Here is a 21,907-nt window from a genome sequence, read left to right on the forward strand (position 1 = left end):
GACCACGCTTTCCTACCTGATGACGGACGCTTGTGTTGCGCCCGAAACGTCGTGATTTATTTTATTTTCTACCTACGTGACTTCACCGAAAGAAGCACATAGAGTATGGATTCATGCAGTCACGAAAGCTTCAAATCAAGATATTAATTTTTGTTTGTAAATAAACCTTGCCTTAAAACGAATATTCAGTTTTAGAGTAATGAAATTGGGGTCACAAGTTAAATTAAACTAAACATATTTTTTTTTATTAGGTCAAGCCTACTGAGCTATCATAGCTCAGAAGCGACCTGTCCACAAACGACAGCTCGATACAGTGGCTTGGCATCACCGCGTGGACATTGTCTAGCAGCCAAATTTACCTCGAAGCGTACTTCGATTCTAAATGTGGAAAGGGGAAAACGGGAGGAGGACCCGGACAAAAAACAAATCCCACGCCACCACGGGGAGAGACACGTGCAAACTCCACATGCGCAGACATCGTCAGGGTCGTGATCCAACACACGACCTCCTGCATACCAGGCGAGGCAGATACCATCTCGCTACCGTGGCCGATTTAATCGTATAACAGCGCCCCATCATCTGAACCACCCTGTGCATCGCCAGCCTGACTCACCCCCCTCGCCCCCCTTAACCCCCCCCCACCCCTCCCACGATTCTGATTCATTCACCACCACCACCGCCGCCGCGCTCCCTTTGATTTCGCCACTCACCACCCCCTCCCTTCCTCCCCTCTCCCTCCCCGCCGAGAGAGTCGAAGCGCCCACGCGAGATTACTCACTTCACCGGCAGCCGATTCACGTGGAGCAGGAAGGGATAGTGGTGGTGGTGGTGAGCCTGTGGTGAGCTTGTGGTGAGCTTGTGGTGAGCAGACACTGGTGATGAGTGGTGATGTGTGATCTGCGATTAATAGAGACCATTCTGTTGTGTCGCGTGGATGAGCAGGCGATGGTAATGAATGAGAGTATTAGACAATAGTGGTGGTCGTTGGTGAGCAAACTCTAGTTATGTGATGAGTGGTGAGCAGACGATGGTGATGTGAGAAGTGGTGAGCGGAGGATGGTGACGTCATGAGTGGTGATGTGAGAGGTGGTGAGCGGGGGATGGTGACGTCACGATTGGTGATGTGACAAGTGGTGAGCGGAGGATGGTGACGTCACGAGTGGTGATGTGAGAAGTGGTGAGCGGAGGATGATGACGTCATGAGTGCTGATGTGCGAAGTGGTGAGCGGAGGATGGTGACGTCATGAGTGGTGATGTGAGAAGTAGTGAGCGGAGGATGGTGACGTCATGAGTGGTGATGTGACAAGTGGTGAGCGGAGGATGGTGACGTCATGAGTGGTGATGTGAGAAGTGGTGAGCGGAGGATGGTGACGTCACGAGTGGTGATGTGAGAAGTGGTGAGCGGTGGATGGTGACGTCATGAGTGGTGATGTGAGAAGTGGTGAGCGGAGGATGGTGACGTCACGAGTGGTGATGTGAGAAGTGGTGAGCGGAGGATGGTGACGTCATGAGTGGTGATGTGAGAAGTGGTGAGCGGAGGATGGTGACGTCACGAGTGGTGATGTGAGAAGTGGTGAGCGGAGGATGGTGACGTCACGAGTGGTGATGTGACAAGTGGTGAGCGGAGGATGGTGACGTCATGAGTGGTGATGTGAGAAGTGGTGAGCGGAGGATGGTGACGTCACGAGTGGTGATGTGAGAAGTGGTGAGCGGTGGATGGTGACGTCATGAGTGGTGATGTGAGAAGTGGTGAGCGGAGGATGGTGACGTCACGAGTGGTGATGCGAGAAGTGGTGAGCGGAGGATGGTGACGTCATGAGTGGTGATGTGAGAAGTGGTGAGCGGAGGATGGTGACGTCACGAGTGGTGATGCGAGAAGTGGTGAGCGGAGGATGGTGACGTCACGAGTGGTGATGTGAGAAGTGGTGAGCGGAGGATGGTGACGTCACGAGTGGTGATGTGACAAGTGGTGAGCGGAGGATGGTGACGTCATGAGTGGTGATGTGAGAAGTGGTGAGCGGAGGATGGTGACGTCACGAGTGGTGATGTGAGAAGTGGTGAGCGGAGGATGGTGACGTCACGAGTGGTGATGTGAGAGGTGGTGAGCGGTGGATGGTGACGTCATGAGTGGTGATGTGAGAGGTGGTGAGCGGAGGATGGTGACGTCAGGAGTGGTGATGTGAGAAGTGGTGAGCGGTGGATGGTGACGTCATGAGTGGTGATGTGAGAAGTGGTGAGCGGAGGATGGTGACGTCATGAGTGGTGAGCGGAAAATGGTGACGTCATGCGTGGTGAACAGCGGTGAGCAGCAGAGGTGGGACAAAATCATTGTTATGCAAGTCCAAGTCGAGTCGCAAGTCATCAAATTCATGACTCGAGTCTGACTCGAGTCCAAGTCACATGACTCGAGTCCACATCTCATAGGTGGGACAAAGTCATTGTTATGCAAGTCCAAGTCGAGTCGCAAGTCATCAAATTCATGACTCGAGTCTGACTCGAGTCCAAGTCACATGACTCGAGTCCACACCTCTGGTGAGCAGACACTAGGGATGTGTGAAGTTGTGATGTGATCAGAAATGGACGAGCACATTTTATATTGTGTTTAGTGGTGAGCAGACAAGAGTAAACATACCGCACGATGTTGGTGATAAGTGGTGAGCAACCAATGGTGATGATTATCGGCGAGCAGAGGGCGGTGACATGCGCAGTGGTGAACAATGTTGATCATATTGGTAATGAATATACAATGGTGTTGTGAATGGTGAGCATATAATGTTGCTGTGGTGAGCGGTGAGCAGACAATAGGGTGGTGGTGAGGACACAATGGTGAGCAATGAACACAATTATCTTATCGTTTAAGGGCCGAATGGTGGTGCTCTGATTGAGAGTGATCAGGACAGTGGTGAATGCAAACGATGATTCGTTGTTGGGTTTGGTCGAGGTTTAACAGTAGTGTGGGTTGGCTTAAGTCAAGGTTTAACCGAGATAGGTCTCGGGTTAAGTCAGAGTTTAAATGGCCTCGTCGAGTTTTAACCCGAGAAAGTGGGGTTATTTTTAGTCGAGGTTTAATCGAAAAAAAAATTGCGTATGGAAATACGTCTAGGAGCTAAATGCCAATGTCCAGGTCTGCTTGCCACATGAGAGCTTAATTGAATTATCTAAACCTTAATATATATTTTAAAGTATGGTGTATTTAAAACAGAAATTAACATGCGAAAGAGAAAACATGTTCGGGCTCAATTAATTTGGTGGTCACGAGACATCTGGACCACCCCGTTCAGTGGCTTATTATATGAACTGTAGCCTTGGTTGGCTGACCACAACCGCACTCCTGTGGCTTGCGGCTTTAATTTCCCATTTGTGGAGGTTTTAATGAATGCGTGTGGTTGTGTTTTGTCCGAGGTTTGAACCTGGCTCTCTCTCTCTGTTGGGTTGGGGGGGGATTCAAGTTGAGCTAATGGGTGGAGCAGGAATCACGGAGGTCATGGTTCGTCCACCCCTCTGTAGGCGGCCGGTGGGTGGGTGGGGGGCTATGTCTCTGACTTCCACCCACACGCCGCTCCCAGCCTCCTCTTCTCATGGAGGCGAGGGGGCGGGCGGGCGATGAAGCGGCGGCCGAGGGTGTGAGTCAGCCAATCACGGGTTTTATCTCGTGAGAGCCGAGCGAGACACAGTCTCTTGCACGGAACAACCATGTGATTACAAAGCAATATACAACGGGAGGACAGGGGTGCTGTGTATAAAGCTAGGCAAGACAAAGATGTAACCATCCACTGCCCATCCATCAATCCACGCACCAAAGTAACCCTCTGCATATGCACACAAAAACACATTCCTGCGGAGGGAGCTGGTAGAAACGTTGGGTTGCTCGGTCAATGGCCAGGGTCAACGGCGGCGTGGTGTATTCCGCAAATATGGCCGACTGTGAGGGCGGGCACAAGCCGGCGTGAGTAGGTTAAACGTTGAGTTTTATAAGGGCACCATGGGGTGACCAGACCCCTCCCCACCCAGCCCCACCCCTCCCTCCCCCCACCCAGCCCCACCCTCCCCACCCACCCCTCTCCACCCTCCCCACCCAGCCCCTCCCCAACCTTCACCTCCCCATCCAGCCCTTCCCCACCCTCCCCTCCCCACCCAGCCCCACCCTCCCCACCCAGCCCCTCCCTGCACGACGGACAAACGAACACAATAATCCCCTGTGGGCTGGTGGAACCAGTGGGTTCCTACCAGTAAAATATCCACCAAAACATCCACCCATAGACACATCCGTCCCCCTCTCCACGCATTCATCCGATCCATCCACACATCCATCCGCACAGTAACCCACCCATCCTTCATTCTTTTATCCACACATCCATCGACCTTATCCATCCACCAATCCACCCATATGTACACGTGCGTGCTATACATGTCCACGTGATGTAAAGCCGCTTGGTTGAGCTATCATTTGTGGCCAGGTCGCTTCTGAAAAAGAGCAGCGTTACTCAATAGGCTTTAACCTGTGAAAATATAAAAAATTGGTTCGAGTTTTTGGTTTATCATCATCATCGGAGTCATCGAGCCAGAACGAAAATCCTCAACGATGTGGGATACTAGCGTGTAATTTTTTTTATACTCGCGAGGTTTGTGTTTTTAAATCGATATTCAATCGACATTAATATCGATATTGAATCGATATTAACATCGATATTGAGTCGATATTCAGACAAGCTGGCGTTAGGAATGTAACACTTTAGCAAAGCGCTTGCAAATCCACGAACAAAAGCGGCTTTAATGAGAAATGTCACTCCTTCTTTCGAGACGTGTGCAAGTTCAGATGTGTCGAGCTTATTTGCATATATATAGCGTACGGTGTGAAAGAAGTTATACGTTTATATGGCGACGTGTAAAGACTCCGTACAGTCACACTGAGCGTTTTTTATAGAGTGGCAGTCGTAGGATGTTAATATGTAGGTCTCTATGTATGTTGGTCTCTATGTTAGCCTATGGGTTTCTGTGAGTCTATGGGTGTCTATGTGAGTATTATCTGCGTCTCAATGCGAGTCTGTTGAGCCCTGTGTAAGTATGTCGGTCTCTATACGAGTCTGTGAGTCCCTATATAAGTGTTTGGTTCTCTATGTGAGTCTCTGGGTCTGTGTGAACCACTGCAATGCAATTGTGGAATTAAATAGCGCGTGCACGTGACAGCATCTCCACGCGTGATACAGAGCCCATGAGTGTTGATGTTAAGCACATGGTCCCAGAAACACCCCGATGCCCATTGCTTGTGACAGATCAACACAACAGTGGTGATGGATGCGGTGTGCCGGGTTGCGGAATGTTTGAGTTTGTCTTCTCCGCGTCACGGACCCGGACTGGAGAACGTACGAAGATTAAATGGCATCGTTAACAGCCACTGAGATAAGTAACACTTTGAAATAAGTGTCATTAAGAGGCGAGTTATTTGGTGACGCTGCTGCTGCGTTGGCACTGGTTCACAAGCAAAACAACAAAACCCCAAACACATTAGTCAGAGTGGTCTTAAAATATATAATAAGCGACGTTTCGGGCAATTAACCTTCTTCATAGCACATCATGTAGCGTAAATATGTCCTGTGAAGAAGGGTCATTGTCCGAAACGTCGCATATTTTGTTTTTTTCTTTAAAGACCGCAGCGTCGTTGACGAATGTGTTAAAAAAAAAAACAAATTCCCCGTTGGAAGACACGCGCAGTTTAACAACCGAGCGGCAGCCAATGAACAGAAGACGCCAACTGTGGAGACGGAGCGACGAAACATCATCTCGTGTGCCCGCGAATGCCGCCTGCGGATTGTCACATCATCGCAGCACCGTGAGAGATGGTGACGACTCGAGAGGGTGGAGGGGGGGAGCAGGCCTTCACCCAGCACAGTTGGATTGATCATGGCTGCTAACGATGGCGATAAGCGGAGTCACCGTCGTGCAATCCGCACGCCGCGCATTCATCTGCCGCCGCTGGCAAAGCAGCCGCTAATTGGTCTCCCTGCGAGTAGCAGCGTGGTCATCAGCAGCAGCAGCATCAGCAGCAACAAGAAAGCGCTCCGGCACAACGGAGTGAGTCATCCTGGGCAGTGAATCATACGTATCGCGTCACCCCCACCCAGTGTCACCCCCCCCCCCACGTCACCCCCCCCCCCGTCTCACCCCCCCCACGTCACCCCCACCCAGTGTCACCCCCCCACGTCACCCCCACCCCCGTCTCACCCCCCCCACGTCACCCCCACCCAGTGTCACCCCCCCCGTCTCACCCCCCCCCCCCCTCGTCTCACCCCCACCCAGTGTCACCCCCCCCCGTCTCACCCCCCCCCGCACGTCACCCCCCCCCCCCCGTCTCACCCCCCCCCCCACGTCACCCCCACCCAGTGTCACCCCCCCCCCGTCACCCCCACCCAGTGTCACCCCCCGTCTCACCCCCCCCTCCCCCACGTCACCCACCCGTGCGCTGGTAACATTGGTTCCTGGAGTAGCAGCAGAATAAGCAGCAGAGTGAGAATTGCCGTCAGCAGCATGAGGGTTATCAACAGCAGTAGCGAGAGCAATGCCACGTCTATTAGCAGCAGCATCTTCAGCATCACCATTGTATCGGTAGCAGCATGATGATCATCATCAGCAGCATCTTCAGCATCACCATTGTATCGGTAGCAGCATGATGATCATCATCAGCAGCATCTTCAGCATCACCATTGTATCGGTAGCAGCATGATGATCATCATCAGCAGCATCTTCAGCATCACCATTGTATCGGTAGCAGCATGATGATCATCATCAGCAGCGTCTTCAGCATCACCATTGTATCGGTAGCAGCAACCAGATCATCAGCAGTAGCAGCAGCAACAGTGACTGTGTATCATAAGCAGCAGTAGAAGTTGCTGCTGCAGCAGCGGTGATATGTGCATCAGTATCAGCGGTGTTGTTTGTTTGTTTGCTCTGTGTGGTACGCACAGCGATAAAGAACTCCACTCCTGGTGCAGTCACAAGGTGTGATTTATTTCCAGGACAAGCCGCACCCACAGACTGGTCCGACCAGGGCTTAGTTTCACACAAATTGTTCGGTATACTGAAGACATCTTGTCTTAAAGCTTTCGTGATTGCAGGAATTCATATTCTTGGGTCTTTCGGTAAAGTCACGTAGATAATCCCAGCAGCATAAATAGTCGCTCCAAGCCTGGAGCGTGCCATTCAGACTCTGTCTACTTGACAGACCTGTTCTCCACCTGAAGACGGCTGCTTGCGTTGTGGCCGAAACGTCGTGAGAATTATTTTATTATGTTTTATTTTTATTATTTTATTACTTCCCTTCTACGTGACTTTACCGAAAGAACCAAGAAGATGAATCCCTGCAGTCACGAAAGCTTTAAATCGAAATTTCACGTAGATAAGTTCAAATAAAATAACAAAAAACTACGACGTTTCGATGGCAACACAAGCAATGGTCATCAGGAGAAAAAAGAGTGGGAAAGCTGCTGAGGCAGGCTGTTTTAAAGGTTTGAAATGGGTGTAGCCCAAGGGTCATAAACGAAGTTGGCGGGGCTAGTGGTGTTATAGGTGGATGGACGTCGCTCTCCCACCTTACATTTACATGCACATTTCTCACTTTAACATCACTAAGCCTCACCCACTTCGTTTATGACCCTTGAGCTACACCCATTTCAAACCTTTAAAACAGCCTGCCTCAGCAGCTTGCCCGCTCTTTTTTCTCTCCTGATGACGAACGCTTGTGTCGCGATCGAAACGTCCCTAGTTTTTTGTTGTTTTCTTTGAACCTATCTACGTGACTTTATCGAAAGACTCAAGAATATGCTGAATACGGCGTGCCGGACGCGGACACATTGTTTGGGTCACTGGTCGACTGGACGAGGTGGTACGTGACTAGAAGTAGCCACAGCCCACAGTCAGATGTAAGTTTAACACGTGGGAGGCTTTCGCGACCAATATTATTCATAATAAACGTTTTTGAGTTAGATCGCGTTATTTATAAATGTGTCGTAACCCTCCACCACCCGACACGGCCAATCAGCAAAAAAAGTGTCACGTTGGCAAAAGACAAATATTTCACTACTTTAGCCCACCGGTGTGTTGAAGCGTGAAACCACAACATTTAACATTTTTGAGTACGACGTTTCGCTGGTAATTGCATCCAGCATCATCGGGCAAAAATTGTAAATATTGTGGTTTCACTTTTGAACACACCGGTGGGCTAAAGTAGTGAACTATTTGTCTTTTGTCAACGTGACACTTTTTTGCTGATTGGCCGTGTCGGGTGGTGGAGGGTTATGACACATTTATAAATAACGCGATCTAACCCAAACACGTTGATAATGAGTCAGATGTATACTGGATGTGGTGTGCCGGTTGCAGGAATATTTGGCTGTAATTAAGCCCTGGGCCAGCCGCCAACATTGCATCGGGATCCACAGCAATCTATCGGCCGATCACGATTCATTAACCCCAATCGCCCGAGACGATAATTTTTTTCTCATTACAGTATTATTATTATTCCTCTCTCTTCGTTAACTTCAAAAATGCCCCTTGTATTTGTTTTAGTTTAGTTGTTCAAAAAATATGCCACAGGCAATGGCAAAATTTTTTTGTCAAATAAATACTGTTCATGTACTGCAAGAAACGACAACACCCCAGAGATAGTGCACAGAGTCACTGCCAGGGCCAGGCTTAGTCATCCTCACTCCACGGAATGAACACCAGGGCAGAACAGATCCCCCCCACCTCTTCTCACACACACAAAAAGGTCCCCCATGTAGCCTCAACAGACCCATTAGTAAGGCTGGTACGGCACACGTGTGAGGGGGTGGTGTGGCCAGCACCACGCCCGGCCGCCTTTGTCTCCCCCAGTGCTGATGTTAACGCACCGCACCAGGTACTCGATAAAGGCTGAGTGGACCCAGTGGAGGACTAGGACCGGTTCAGATAATCGTTACGGATCGATGTTGGCCGTGAGCGGGAATCGAACGCGGGTTGTTGGGTTTACATCGCAGTTCTGCTCACTACTACACGACCGCTCCCCACTTACACATACACACAGACACACACACGGCACACAGACACACACACGCGCACACAACGTATCCCTTTCTGCCGGATGTCAGATATGGTAAAATTGAAGGATTGAATTAAAACCACCTCATAAAGCAGCAAGTAATGTTTCTTTTTGATTATTGTAATATTTGTATTTATTTATTACCCAGCAAAGCCTCACTGAGTCTCAAGATTCTCATTCAGGAGGGTCCTGCCAAGTTGTTACAGTCGGGGTTAAGTGTCGTAACGTTCTGACTCGCCCCTACTGGACATCTGTAAAAAAAGAGCTTCATCTTATTTCTCCAGGATCAATAAAGATGATTCTGATCCTGTTGCCGCTGTGAGTAATCACACATAAGTAATTTGCAGGTAAAATTTCAGCAGCTAACTGGGCCACACCAGTTCCACTGTGCGGTTGTTTTCTGTTTAGCTATGGGATAAACCCCATGTAGAACATGTACAAACTCCATGTTAAAAAAGATGCCCGAGTCGGACATCAAACCCAGGGAGACTTATTGCTGCGAGGCACGACTGCTAACACTGCGTCACCAACCTGCCTTCCACACACTCTTTGCTGCAAAAACGATCAACGGTAAAGTTGTACCGCAGCCATTGCCTTTCTCTCACAGCACTGCCCCCTCCCTACACGACAGACGTAGCTCTACAGAGGCCGCTCGTCGGATATCTTGGAAGAGGTGGGGAGTAACCCACGCTTTACCCCACCACACGAAGCCATTTATATTCCTGGGTGGACAGAGGCAGTGGTGGTGGTGGGGGGGATTTAATAAAATTGACACCATAGTTTCAGCTGCCGGGCTTGGGAGATCGAACCGGCGACCTCTGGGTTGTAAAAGTCCGGTGTGAGAAGCACTTACGCCGTGACAGCGCTCGTAATAAAGACACGGTTTATATTCGTCATAATAAAACGACAATATGAATTTAACAACAAAATATCTCACCATTATTCGTAAACATTTTCATTTTTACGTTTTTTTTTCCATTTATTTTCTAGGCCTCTCTGAAGTTTTGAGCCAGTAGAATGAAAACCATCCGGGGTTGCCCATCCCTCTAGATCCGGCCCTGGCCGATACACGCACTATCGACAACACGGTCAGCCGACCGACACACCCACTATCGACAACACGATCAGCCGAACCGCACGACGTCTTCAAGCACCCGCGGCGAGCCATCGGCAGGCTCCCGCGGTCGCTCGCTCAGCAGCCGTGACGACGACGATGACGGACGGAGGAAGAGAGAGCAGGGGCAAGGATGAAGATCGGGAGGATAATGACGATGAGGGAGGATGAGGGAGAGGCGGCAGCATCGCTCAGAGCACCCGGCAGCCACCCAGGGTGGCCCGGCTGCGCTTGGCCCGCTGTCTGCTGGGCCGCAGCGCCACGAGGTCGGAGCGGTTCGCCTGCGCCCAGTGTGGGCGCTCAGCCGAGGTGCCCACGGCCGAGAAGGGGTTACTCCCTGGGGCGACACGGCAAGAGAATGGCACTACGCAGAACACCGCGCACCGATTTCCTGCATTCGCTACCTACGACGACGACGACTAGCGACGGATTCAAAGATGTTTTCATCATCATCTTACTCACATTTTTTTTGACCAGGTTAAGTCCCCGCTGAGCTACGTAGCTGTTATTCAGAAGCGACCTGGCCACAGATGATAGTTCAACGAAGTGGCTTATCGTCACGTGGAAGTTTATAGCAGCCAAATTCTCTAAACGCGTGATGTTGATTCTAAATGTGGAGGGAAAAACCGGAAGACCCGGAGAAAAATCCACACGACCACGGCTAGAACATGGACACTCCAAATATACAACAGGTGTCAGGGTCGGGATCGAGCCCATGGCTCCTGTATACCAGACGAGGTAGTTAAAGACTCGCCACCCTGGCACGATCATGATCATCGTCAATCATCTTACTGGCACGACAGAGCTGTTGACGTGTGTCTATGTTTGTGCACGGGCAACGGCGCGATTCGTGATTGATTTTCGGGTGGGATTGCCACGTGGGGGTGAAATGCCAATGTATTATGTCGTGTGCCCTCCTCCATCCGGCACAGCCAAATGTGGAGGAGGGCACACGACACACGTTGCCGAGCCACTAATGCGGCGGAGCCACAGATTCACATCGGAAGTCACAGACCGGTGTAAGGACCCATTGACTCACGTAGAGGCCAAAACTCACACAGGGACCCACAAACACACACAGTGACCCACATACTCACACAGGGACCCATAGACTCACACAGGCACACAGACTCACACAGGGACCCACATACTCACACAGGGACCCATAGACTCACACAGGCACACAGACTCACACAGGGACCCACAGACTCACACAGAGACCCACGCACTCACACATGGATCCACAGACACACAGGGATCCACAGACACACACAGAGACCCACAGACACACACAGGGACCCATAGACACACACAAGGACGCACAGACACACACAGGGACCCACAGACACACACAAGGACACATAGATTCACACAGAGACCCACAGACTCACACAGGGACACATAGACTCACACAGGGACGCACAGACTCACACAGGGATGCACAGACTCACACAGGGACCCACAGACACACACAGGGACCAACAGACTCACACAGTGACCAACATACTCACACAGGGACCCACAGACTCACACAGGGACCTATGGTGATGGTCATACGCCACACCAATGTACACTGCGCTGTGATGGTGAATGGCAGCAGTTGGATTCGGAGGGTGCAGCCCTACCGATGCGGCTGCCCTTGGATGCCGGCCGGCTCTGCTCCTCTACCCTCTGTTGCTTCACCCTTATCAGATACTTCTCGGCGATGTACTTGAACACTGCGCGCAACAGAGGGACACAGCGAGAGGGGGGTTTAACGTACACGGGATTGACCAATGCTTAACCAAGACAAATTATATATGTGTGTGTGTATATACTAGCAGTGTTTTTTTTTTATGTCCGTGACAGAGCACGGGTGCGGGGAGCAGAGTCGAGGATGTCATGAATGGGGAAAGGAACGGGAAGAGAGAAGATACATCAATGGTAAATAAGAGAGAAAAGGATGGAAAGGGAACGGAGAAACTGGAGCAATGGGTCAGGAGAGATGAGGATGGGGAGCGGCGGGGTAGCGGTTAGCGCTACGCTACAAACCCAGCGACCGAGTCCGATTCCCACTCACGGCCAACATCAGTGACGGATTATCTGAACCGGTCCTGGGCCTCCGCGAGGTCGACTCAGCCTCAAATGAGTACTCGTTGCGGTTTGCAAACATGACCACTCGGGAGACAAAGGCGGCCAGGCGTGGTGCTGGCCACCCAACCCCCTTTGCGTGCCGTGTCGGCCTTCATTGGTGCTCGCTAACAGCACTGTGAAGGCTACACGGGGGACCTCTGTGTGTCCTGCGTGTGTGTGTGTGTACTGCGTGTGTGTGCGTGTGTGCGTGTGTGCCTGTGTGTGGGTGTGTGTGCGTGTGCGTGCGTGTGTGTGCGTGTAGGCGTGTGTATGTGGGCGTGTGTGCGTGTGTGTGGGTGTGTGCGTGCGTGTGTATGTGGGCGTGTGTGTGCGTGTGTGTGTGGGGGTGTGTGTGTGCGTGTGTGTGTGCGTGTGTGTGTATGCGTGTGTGTGTGGGTGCGTGTGTGTGCGTGCGTGTGTGTGCGTGTCTCGTGGGCCGCCGCTCGCCTTCGTTGACGTTGAGGTCCTCCTTCACAGACGTCCTGTAAAACCTCAGCCGCAGCTTCCTCGCCAGCGCTTCGGCTTCGTCGCTGCACAAAGAGAGACGCGGCAACATCGTCGTCGTCATCGTCGTCAACGTCATCGTCGTCGTCGTGGCGGTGGTGGGTTGGTGGTGTTTTGTGGTGGTGGTAGTGGTGGCGTTGGTGGTGATTGGTGGTGTTTGGTGGTGGTGGGTGGTGGCAGTGGAGGGTTGGTGGTGTTTGGTGGTGGTGGGTGGTGGCAGTGGTGGGTTGGTGGTGTTTGGTGGTGGTGGGTGGTGGCAGTGGTGGGTTGGTGGTGTTTGGTGGTGGTGGGTGGTGGCAGTGGTGGGTTGGTGGTGTTTGGTGGTGGTGGGTGGTGGCAGTGGTGGGTTGGTGGTGTTTGGCTGTGGTGGTAATGGTGGCGGTGGTGTTTGGTGGTTTTTGGTGGTGGTGGGTGGTGGCAGTGGTGGGTTGGTGGTGTTTGGTGGTGGTGGTAATGGTGGCGGTGGTGCTTGGTGGTTTTTGATGGTGGTGGCTGGTGGCAGTGGTGGGTTGGTGGTGTTTGGTGGCGGTTGTAGTTGGTGGTAGTTGGTGGTGTTTGGTGGTGGTAGCGGTGGTGATTGGTGGTGTTTGGTGGGTGATGGTTGGCGCTGGGTGGCAGTGGCAACGGGCCCCTTGCCTGTGCACCGCGGCCTCGTCCAGGAGGTCGATCTTGTTCTGGACGAGCACCGTGGGGATGCCTCCCACCTCCTGCTCCACCTTCTCCTTCCACGCGGCCACGGAGAGGAAGGAGTCCCGGTCCACGGTGGAGAACACCAGCACGCACGCCTGCGCGCCTGCACGCGAGCAACAGTCGTGGTCAGTCCACTGCTGGATGGAGGGGCCTCCTCCCGACGCTGTGCGAGTTTTTTATTTTTTAAAGACCGCGCTCAGCAGGGTGAAGGGTAACTGGCAAGAAGCTACAGCCATAGCGAGAGATATACTGTGGGATGTGGTGTGTCGGGCAGGGGCGGTTTCTTCATTAGGGCGATTGGGCGACGCACCACCAATGTCATTCAACCATAGAGTCACGCTAGCCGTCACTGTGCCTCTGGATATAGTCCAATCAGCGTCATGTCACGTTCTGTGGAGTACCGCCTCTTTTTGGGCGATTTCACTCCGGCTGAGAATCGCCCAGAGTGGTCCCATAGACTTACATTCAAAGATGTTTTTTTTCGAACGGGGGGCGCTGCAATGCATTCTCTATGGCTTCCGGGAGGGCTCGCACTAACGTGCTTACGTCATCATACGTAAGCACGTTTCATCCAACAATATTATTTGTCGCCAACTAGTGGAATCTTTAATAAAAGAAACTTGAGTGGATTGTATTAATAGTGAGTATAGAAACAAACAAGATGTATTGTAAGAGTCACTTTATTTTTCATTAATATTAAAGAAGTGAAGTTGCCTTTACATGCTTAAGCTGTTAATTTATCCTTTGCATGGGTGGACCTTATCCTTATAAATCATCCAGACATTTGCCCCCCCTGAGAGATTTTGCAGGAGCCGCCACTGGTGTCGGGTGCGTGAATATTGTTGAGGCTGTAATTAAGCCATACTTCCCCGTGCTCGTCAGCGCGGGTTGGTGAAGGTGGTTTAATTTTCGGCGACTCTTTGAGCCGCTTTGGGGTCCTATTCAGCTTTTGCTTCGCTGCATGCAACTTGTCTACATGCAACCGAGTTCCGCGTGTGACAGTGGGCGTCTCGGCAACCCGTTGAAGGCAACCGGTTGCGGGCAACCCGTTGCGGGCAACCGGTTGCGGGAAACCCGTTGCGGGCAACCAGTTGCGGGCAACCAGTTGCTCACGGCGAGCACAGTCCGAGTAGTTCGCGATGGGTGCGCAGGTGGCGGCGTTACCTCTGTAGTAGGCCTTGGTGATGGCGTCAAACTCCTCCTGGCCGGCCGTGTCCCATAGCATGAGCCTCACCTCGTCGTCGTCATCGTTAACCCTTCGGCGGGAGGGACGGTGGGAAGGGTTCTACAAGTCATTGCAATTCTAGATTTGAAGCTTTCGTGATAAAAATCACGACGTTTCGGAGGCAACACAAGCTTCCGTCTTCAGGTGGAACCGTCACAGCACGATATCTGTATCAAGTGAGAGAAATTCCAAGAAAACAGTCCTTGTATATATACTAGTTGAGGGTGGGAGGAGCCAAGGTAGGCCCTGAATATTATTTTTTTTATTTTATTTTTATTTTACTTTTATTAATTTTAATTTTTTACCTACGTGACTTTACCGAAAAAACCTAAGAATATGAGTGTGTGTATGCCGAACTTCTTTAGAAAACCGCACGTACGTGGCCAACCGCGCTGATCGCAGGTGCGGGGCAAGGACGACAAAAATGAACCACGCGCAACGAAAACTGCACGAGACGGCAGATTTGGCTGACGGCTGCCCGCAGCCACTGACAACAGAGCTCATGTTGAGGTGGGGAGGAGAACGATGTTCAACGTTTCGCTCCACGCGCCTGCAGGGAGCTTCACTCGGCTCTCCGGCGCGTTGTTCGGCATCGCACGACACGAAATACCCGTCGCAAGAACTGAACTCCCTCGATCGTTGTTTGCCTCACGATCACTCCTGTTCGATGTCAATTCATTTCACTATTCCATACTTGGTTTTTTTTCCCACTCCTACCTGGGCAGGGACAGTCTGCTGTGGCGTCGTTTCTGTATTCATCATTCGCGAACCCGTGTCCAAAAACCCCTTCACTCTTCTATTGTTCTAGACAAACGTTTCCTCCTGTCCTCGACGCCGTATTAATTGGTTCAACTTGAACGCTTTCCAAAGAAGGATTTAAGCGTTTATGCACGAGCTCCCTCGATCTGCTTGGAACGTGGTGGTGCGGGGTGGGGGAATGTCTCCTCTTCAACCGTGCGCACAATGCAGCGAAACAAAAAACCACAACAACAACAACAACACAGCCCCCAACAATGGGTTGAAGAGAGCTGGCTAAAGGAGACAACAGCAGGGCCAAGAGACCGGAGCGTGGAACCCCCCCACCGCCCGCCCCACGGCGATGAAGACCGCGCGCCGTGACGGCAAAATCCCCGCTGATGATTCTGCACGGAAGTCGTCGCCTGCGGCCGTGCCCATTTTTGGGGAATTTGTCTAAAAACAGAAAGAAGAAAAAAACGGAGCCAGAGAAAAGAATCAGCCTGCGCGGCTAATTTTATCCGCTCGCCTGTTAAAAATAAAAACAGAAAGGGGATTTTAAGCCGAAGCAGCAGGAGGAGCAGCAGCAGCAGCCTAAAATTGTAACGCGGGGAGGTTGGAGCGACGCGAATGACTGCAGGTGACAAAACCATCGCAGACGGGATTAGCGGCGGTTCCGCTTCGCTTCGTGTGCGTGCCAGCCGTCTAGAATTGGCACCCTCTCTTCGTCACGCCAACACCCCACCCCCCACCACCACCCCCGCCCAAAAAAGAAAGATCCCCGGTATAGCCTACAACAGACTGTTGGGGCAAGTGCTGTTAGCGAGCACCTATGAAGGCCGGCACGGCACACGAGGGGGTGGGTGGCCAGCACCACGCCCGGCCGCATTTGTCTCCCCAGTGCTGATGTTTTCACACTGCACCAGGTGCTTATTTGAGGTTGAGTCGACCTAGGGGAGGCCCCAGCACCGGTTCAGATAAGCGTCACCGGTGTTGGTGGAAACGAACTCGGGTCGCCGGGTTCGTAGCGCCAGCGTGCTAACCGCTACACCACCGCTCCCCACCCTCGGTTTCCTCCCAACATGGGGCCAAACGCTTTTATCCCTCCGTCGTGTGTTCTGGTTGTACGCAATCGTTGGCACAACTCGGAAACGCATCGGAGAGCCGTGCAGCGCAGCCGCAAAAAGCCCACGCCGTGGAACTGCTGAGGCTCCAAACATCTCAGTGCGGCAGGATCCTCCTGACTAGGAGTCTTGAGACTCGGCGCCACGGTTGTGAGATGTTAACTACCTCGCCTGGTATGGAGGAGGGCGTGGGTTCGATTTCGACCCTGACGCCTGCTGTATATTTGGATTTTGCGTGTCTCTCTCTATTATTATCATCATCATCATCACGGTGGCTAGAAGATATTAACTACCTCGCCTGGTATACAGGAGGTCGTGGGTTCGATCCTGACCCTGACGTCTGGTCGCGTGGATTCTTCTCCGGGTCCTTCGGTTTTCCCCTCCACATTTAGAAACATCCGCTCAGGGTATTTGGCTGCTAAACATTTCCACATGATGATATGCCGCTTCGTTGAGCTATCATTTATGGACAGGTCGCTTCTGTAAAAAAAAAGAGCGATATCGTTTACTGGGCCTTACCTGGTAAAATAGAAAATAGTTTAGCTTTAGTTTATTAGAAGTATGGTGAGACCAGTGGCGTAGGAGCGTGGTTGTCATGGGCCCTGATGCACGGAATGACTAGCGGGTCCCCTGTCCGATTTCCTCCCCCCTCTTCGTGGCCCGGTGCCTGGGCCTCTTTCGAGCCCGTTGGGTCCCGATGCAGTTGCACCGACTGCACACCACTCGATAGCTGTGTCACTGGGTCGAACAACACCCTGTGAATGGCATGGGATGGAGAGGCCTTAATCCAGCAGTAGACTGACTAACTGGGGAGGGCAGTTCCATGATTCTGGGTGTACATGTCAGACATTGTAACGATTGTGACGTGGTTCGTTTTACTTGACCGTAAAATGACGGCCGACTTGGGTCGTAATTCATACGGATATCACAGGTCCACTTATCTTCTAAGTGGTAAAATGCTCGGTAAAAAAATGTCATGGTGTCGGACGTACTCGGATGAGCTGGTTTGGCAATTGTGCGTCCAGTTTCATTTACGCGTCAAAACCGTCGACTCGTTCCATAAATAAGCCACATTACTACAATTGCAGATAATTACCTCCAAAATTACACACAGATGTATTAATAGGATGATATGAAATGTTGACTGTGATGTTGTCCAATTGGGGAACTGTCCTGCTCTGAATTACGTTTAATGACGATTATTATTGTTAATATTAGCAGAGTTGGAATTACATTGAGAGACTTAAAGAGGAAGACATTGCAGTCCGTTCTCCTAAAACGCGTGTTGTTTTCATAACGCGAATTGGAAATAACGCGATTTATGTATTAGGAAACACATTTTTTTGTTACAACGCGGATGCGAATTGGATATCACGCGATTGAGTGAACAGAGCTACGTCGCGCGAAGTCGGAATAAAGTGGTCGTACGGCTGCCTCGGCGTAGCATCGCACAAGGCAGCGGGATGCTGCTGGATCCTTCTAGATGCTACCCACGCGCCTCAGTCTTTGTTCAGCCTGCGTACCCGTCTCACCGTGCTATCGCGGACTGCGCTTTACCCGATAGTACATATATTAAATCTTGACTTAAAGCTTTCGTGACTGCAGGAATTCATATTCTTTGCGTCTTTCGGTAAAGCCACGTAGACAGAAAAAATAACAAAAAATACGACGTTTCGATCGCAACACAAGCGGTCGTCTTGCGGAAAATAGTAATTTTTCTGTCTATGCGGCTTTACCGAAAGACCATAAACATAGTTGATCTATTATTGGAACGCGTTTTCTCCCCCATAACGCGGTGTTGTTCAGGAACGCACCTACCGCGTTATAAGAGAACAGAGTGTACACGGGTTAATGACGTCTCCCACGCTCATAAGTGAGCGTGGGCAGGACATGTCAGGGTGAGAAGGGACAATCTACTGCGGTCGAACATTCGCGATGGAGTGACAGTCGAAGAATCAAAGTGTGTCCGAGAGGACAATCAAGCAGCAGGGGGATGGAGTGGAGCGATGAAGTCAGCTTGCATGCAGGTGCTAGATTGCTGGTCCTGGGCCTCCCCTAGGTCGACTCAGCCTCAAATGAGCACCTGGTGCGATGTGTAAACGTCGCCACTAGGGAGACAAAGGCCACCCACCCCGTCGTGTGCCGCGCAGAGGTCGCAATCCGGTACCCGATACCCGTACCCTACCCGATACTCGGCTACCCGTACCTGGCCCGGGTACGGGTACCCGTTTGCGACCCTGGTGCGGCCGGGTACAGGTATGGGTAGGCCGTGAGTCACTGGTGAGTAACCGTTTGTCACTCATTTCCCAACGTCTTGTCTCTTCTCACAATTCATGTTCCTAGAATTAACTCACCCGCGCCTGCAACATGGCTTCATCCCAGAGGTCGCAATCGGGTACTCGTACCCGTACCTTGCCCGATACCCGGCCGGGTACGGGTAGCCGGGTATCGGGTAGGATACGGGTACCCATTTGCGACCCTGGTGCGGCCAGGTACGGGTACGGGTAAGGAATCAAAACCCGTTTGCGACCTCTGGTGCCACGCCGGCCTTCGTCGCTGATACTCGCTAACAGCAACTGCCGCCAACCGCCAAGGCTACACGGAGGATCTTTGTCGCAATGCTTTCGTTACGTTGCAGGATCCTGAGACTTATGGAGGTCGGGGATGAATTTGTCGCTGAATATTTGTCCAGGTGGCCGGTATAGACTGGGGTTCATAATCAACGATTTTTGGGTTTAGATCGCATTATTTATAAATGTGTCGTAACCCTCCACCACCCGACACGGCCAATCAGTAAAAATGTGTCACGTTGACAAAAGACAAATAGTTCACTGCTTTAGCCCACCGGTGTGTTGAAGCCACAACATTTACAATTTGAGTACGACGTTTCGCTGGTAATTGCATCCAGCATCATCGGGCAATTCGCCAGAATGGTGAGGCTCTGCTGTGTCTGCCGTTCTTATATAGAGCAGCAGCAGGGTGACGTCATCATTGCTGCTCTATATAAGAACGGGAGACACAGCAGAGCCTCACCATTCTGGCGAATTGCCCGATGATGCTGGATGCAATTACCAGCGAAACGTCGTACTCAAATTGTAAATGTTGTGGCTTCAACACACCGGTGGGCTAAAGCAGTGAACTATTTGTCTTTTGTCAACGTGACACATTTTTACTGATTGGCCGTGTCGGGTGGTGGAGGGTTACGACACATTTATAAATAACGCGATCTAAACCCAAAAATCGTTGATTATGAATAACATTGGTCGCGAAAGCCTACGTGTTAAATAGACTGGGGTGTCGGGAGGGACGCGAGAAGCAGCAGCCAGGGGCGCAGAGACAGGTAAGCCATGGTCGCTGATCCGGAGAGGGCCTGCTCGGCTGAGATTAATCCCTGGCGTGAAAGGCCCGGGATCGGGTAAGGAGGAGTGGTGCCACGAGGCGTTGTCAGCGTTTGAGGTACAAACAAAAAACTGGTACACGCCATGGGAAGAAAAATAAAATCTCACAATACCACGAGAGGGGAGAGCGACGTGCCTTTAGGTGGCGTATTATTATTTTTTCCCGGGATCGGCGCCGTGGTGGTGAGATGTTAACTGCCTCGCCTGGTACACAGGAGGTCGTGGGTTCGATCCCAATCCTGACGCCTGCTGTATATTTGGAGTTTGCGTGTCTCTCTCCCCATGGTCACGTGGATTTTTCTCCCGGCCCTCCGGTTTTCCCTCCAACAGTTATAAACATGCGCTTGGAGTATTTTGCTGCGATAAATTTCCACGTGATAAGCCGCTTCGTTGAGCTATCATTTGTGGCCAGGTCGCTTCTGAAAAAGAGCTACATAGCTCAGTGGGCCTTACCTCGTAAGATAAAAAATAGTTTAGTTTCATGGTTTATTATTTATTACTAATGCGCGTCAACATCAACAGGCCGTTGCGCACACCTCCATCGTGAACGGAAACTTATAGACAAGCAAGAGAAGAGCGGTTGTAGCCGTGAAACCCAAACTGTGGACCACATAGTAAACCCATAGGAACACGTAGAGATACGCCAACACATACAGCCACGTAGATATCCATAGAGGCGCGTAGAGTTACAGAGACCCATAGATATATATTAAAAACAAGCCACAGGAGTGTGATTGTGGCCAAGCAATCCAAACTATGTCCATATAGTAAACCCACTGTACTCGGCGCGTCTTTAACGGAGGAACAAACCTACACAAACTCTCTCCTGAAGCCCCCTCGTCGTGGCTAGCAGACCTCGACATTCACATTTAGCTCCTGAACAAATTGCCATCGTACGGGAAAAAAACAGATAGACGTCGTTAAACAATTGACAAAATCTGGGACTTCTAAAGCCCCGGGAAGACGTACAGATGTTCCCCAAGGACAGGAGCTAACTTCAAAAACAGGGACGGTTCCCTGGAAAAACCGTGACACGGTGGGGGGGGGGGGGGGGGGTCACTCACCGGAGTTCTCTCTCCAAGAAGTCCACGCCGATCGTCTTCTTGTAGTCGCGGGTGAAGACGCCCTTACAGTAGCGCTGGATCATGCTGGACTTCCCCACCGATCCGTTCCCGACCACCACCACCTTGATAGCCACTTCGATGTCCTCCTCCTGCATTGCCACTCGTCTCGCTCTGCCTATCTCCTCCGCCTGGGCTTGACCGACCCTGTAACCGACCCACCAGGTCGGACCTCCTGGCCAGTGGCCACCCCTGTCACGCTTAAAGGCCAGCCGCGTGTGAAGACTTGTGGGATTCGGTTCGGAGCGTAGCTGCTGGGACGCGACGGCTTATTCGGCGCTTTCTCTGGGGCTAGCCGGGCCTCTGGATGTGAACCTGGGATGGAGATATGAGACCGTGAATCTGCATGATACCAGGTTCTGGGATGCCGGGACGAGATGCGGTCACCTCCGACCGATGTGCCACTCTCGAGTACTCACCGAGTGTCCGCGAACGGGAATCGGAGAGTTCGCGCAGCTTGGATCTTTCGATGGGGGATCAAGTGGACGGCGTTCTGCACTCGGCGTCACCAAATGCCACCTCGTGGCGATAAGATGCGATATTGAAACGCGGCCATGCGCAAGGTGAAGACGTCGATTTGAATCAAACTGCACGTGCTTTTTTTGTTTTTATCATTTAGACACGCAACCAAGTTGGATGTTCGTGAACGTCAAAGTCGTTTTTTTTTCTTCTCTCAAAAGTAGCTGGTGTTGGCACCGCGCGTGCGCCTCTGTGACTTTGGAATCGTTTTTGAAAGCCGCGACCTGATTTGTGCCCGCGCTCGCTTGGATGAAAACTGTCGTGCGTGGCTCTAACTTCGCCCCCCCACCCC

General features: G+C 51.5%; 1 protein-coding gene across 1 annotated transcript; it reads right to left on the reverse strand.

The window, feature by feature from the left end:
* Positions 1–10,033: 10,033 nt before the first annotated feature.
* On the reverse strand, positions 10,034–21,354 carry LOC144732239 (ras-related protein Rab-23-like). The gene is made up of 6 exons (XM_078613641.1): positions 21,040–21,354; positions 14,658–14,749; positions 13,440–13,596; positions 12,747–12,829; positions 11,813–11,905; positions 10,034–10,524 (listed from the first exon to the last, which is right to left on the reverse strand). Exons 1-6 carry the CDS (start codon positions 21,192–21,194, stop codon positions 10,379–10,381), a joined length of 726 nt encoding a protein of 241 aa, XP_078469767.1. The 5' UTR covers positions 21,195–21,354; the 3' UTR covers positions 10,034–10,378.
* Positions 21,355–21,907: the final 553 nt, after the last annotated feature.

Source organism: Lampetra planeri, chromosome 2, assembly GCF_965212315.1.
Source record: "Lampetra planeri chromosome 2, kcLamPlan1.2.h2, whole genome shotgun sequence".
NCBI lineage: Eukaryota > Metazoa > Chordata > Hyperoartia > Petromyzontiformes > Petromyzontidae > Lampetra > Lampetra planeri.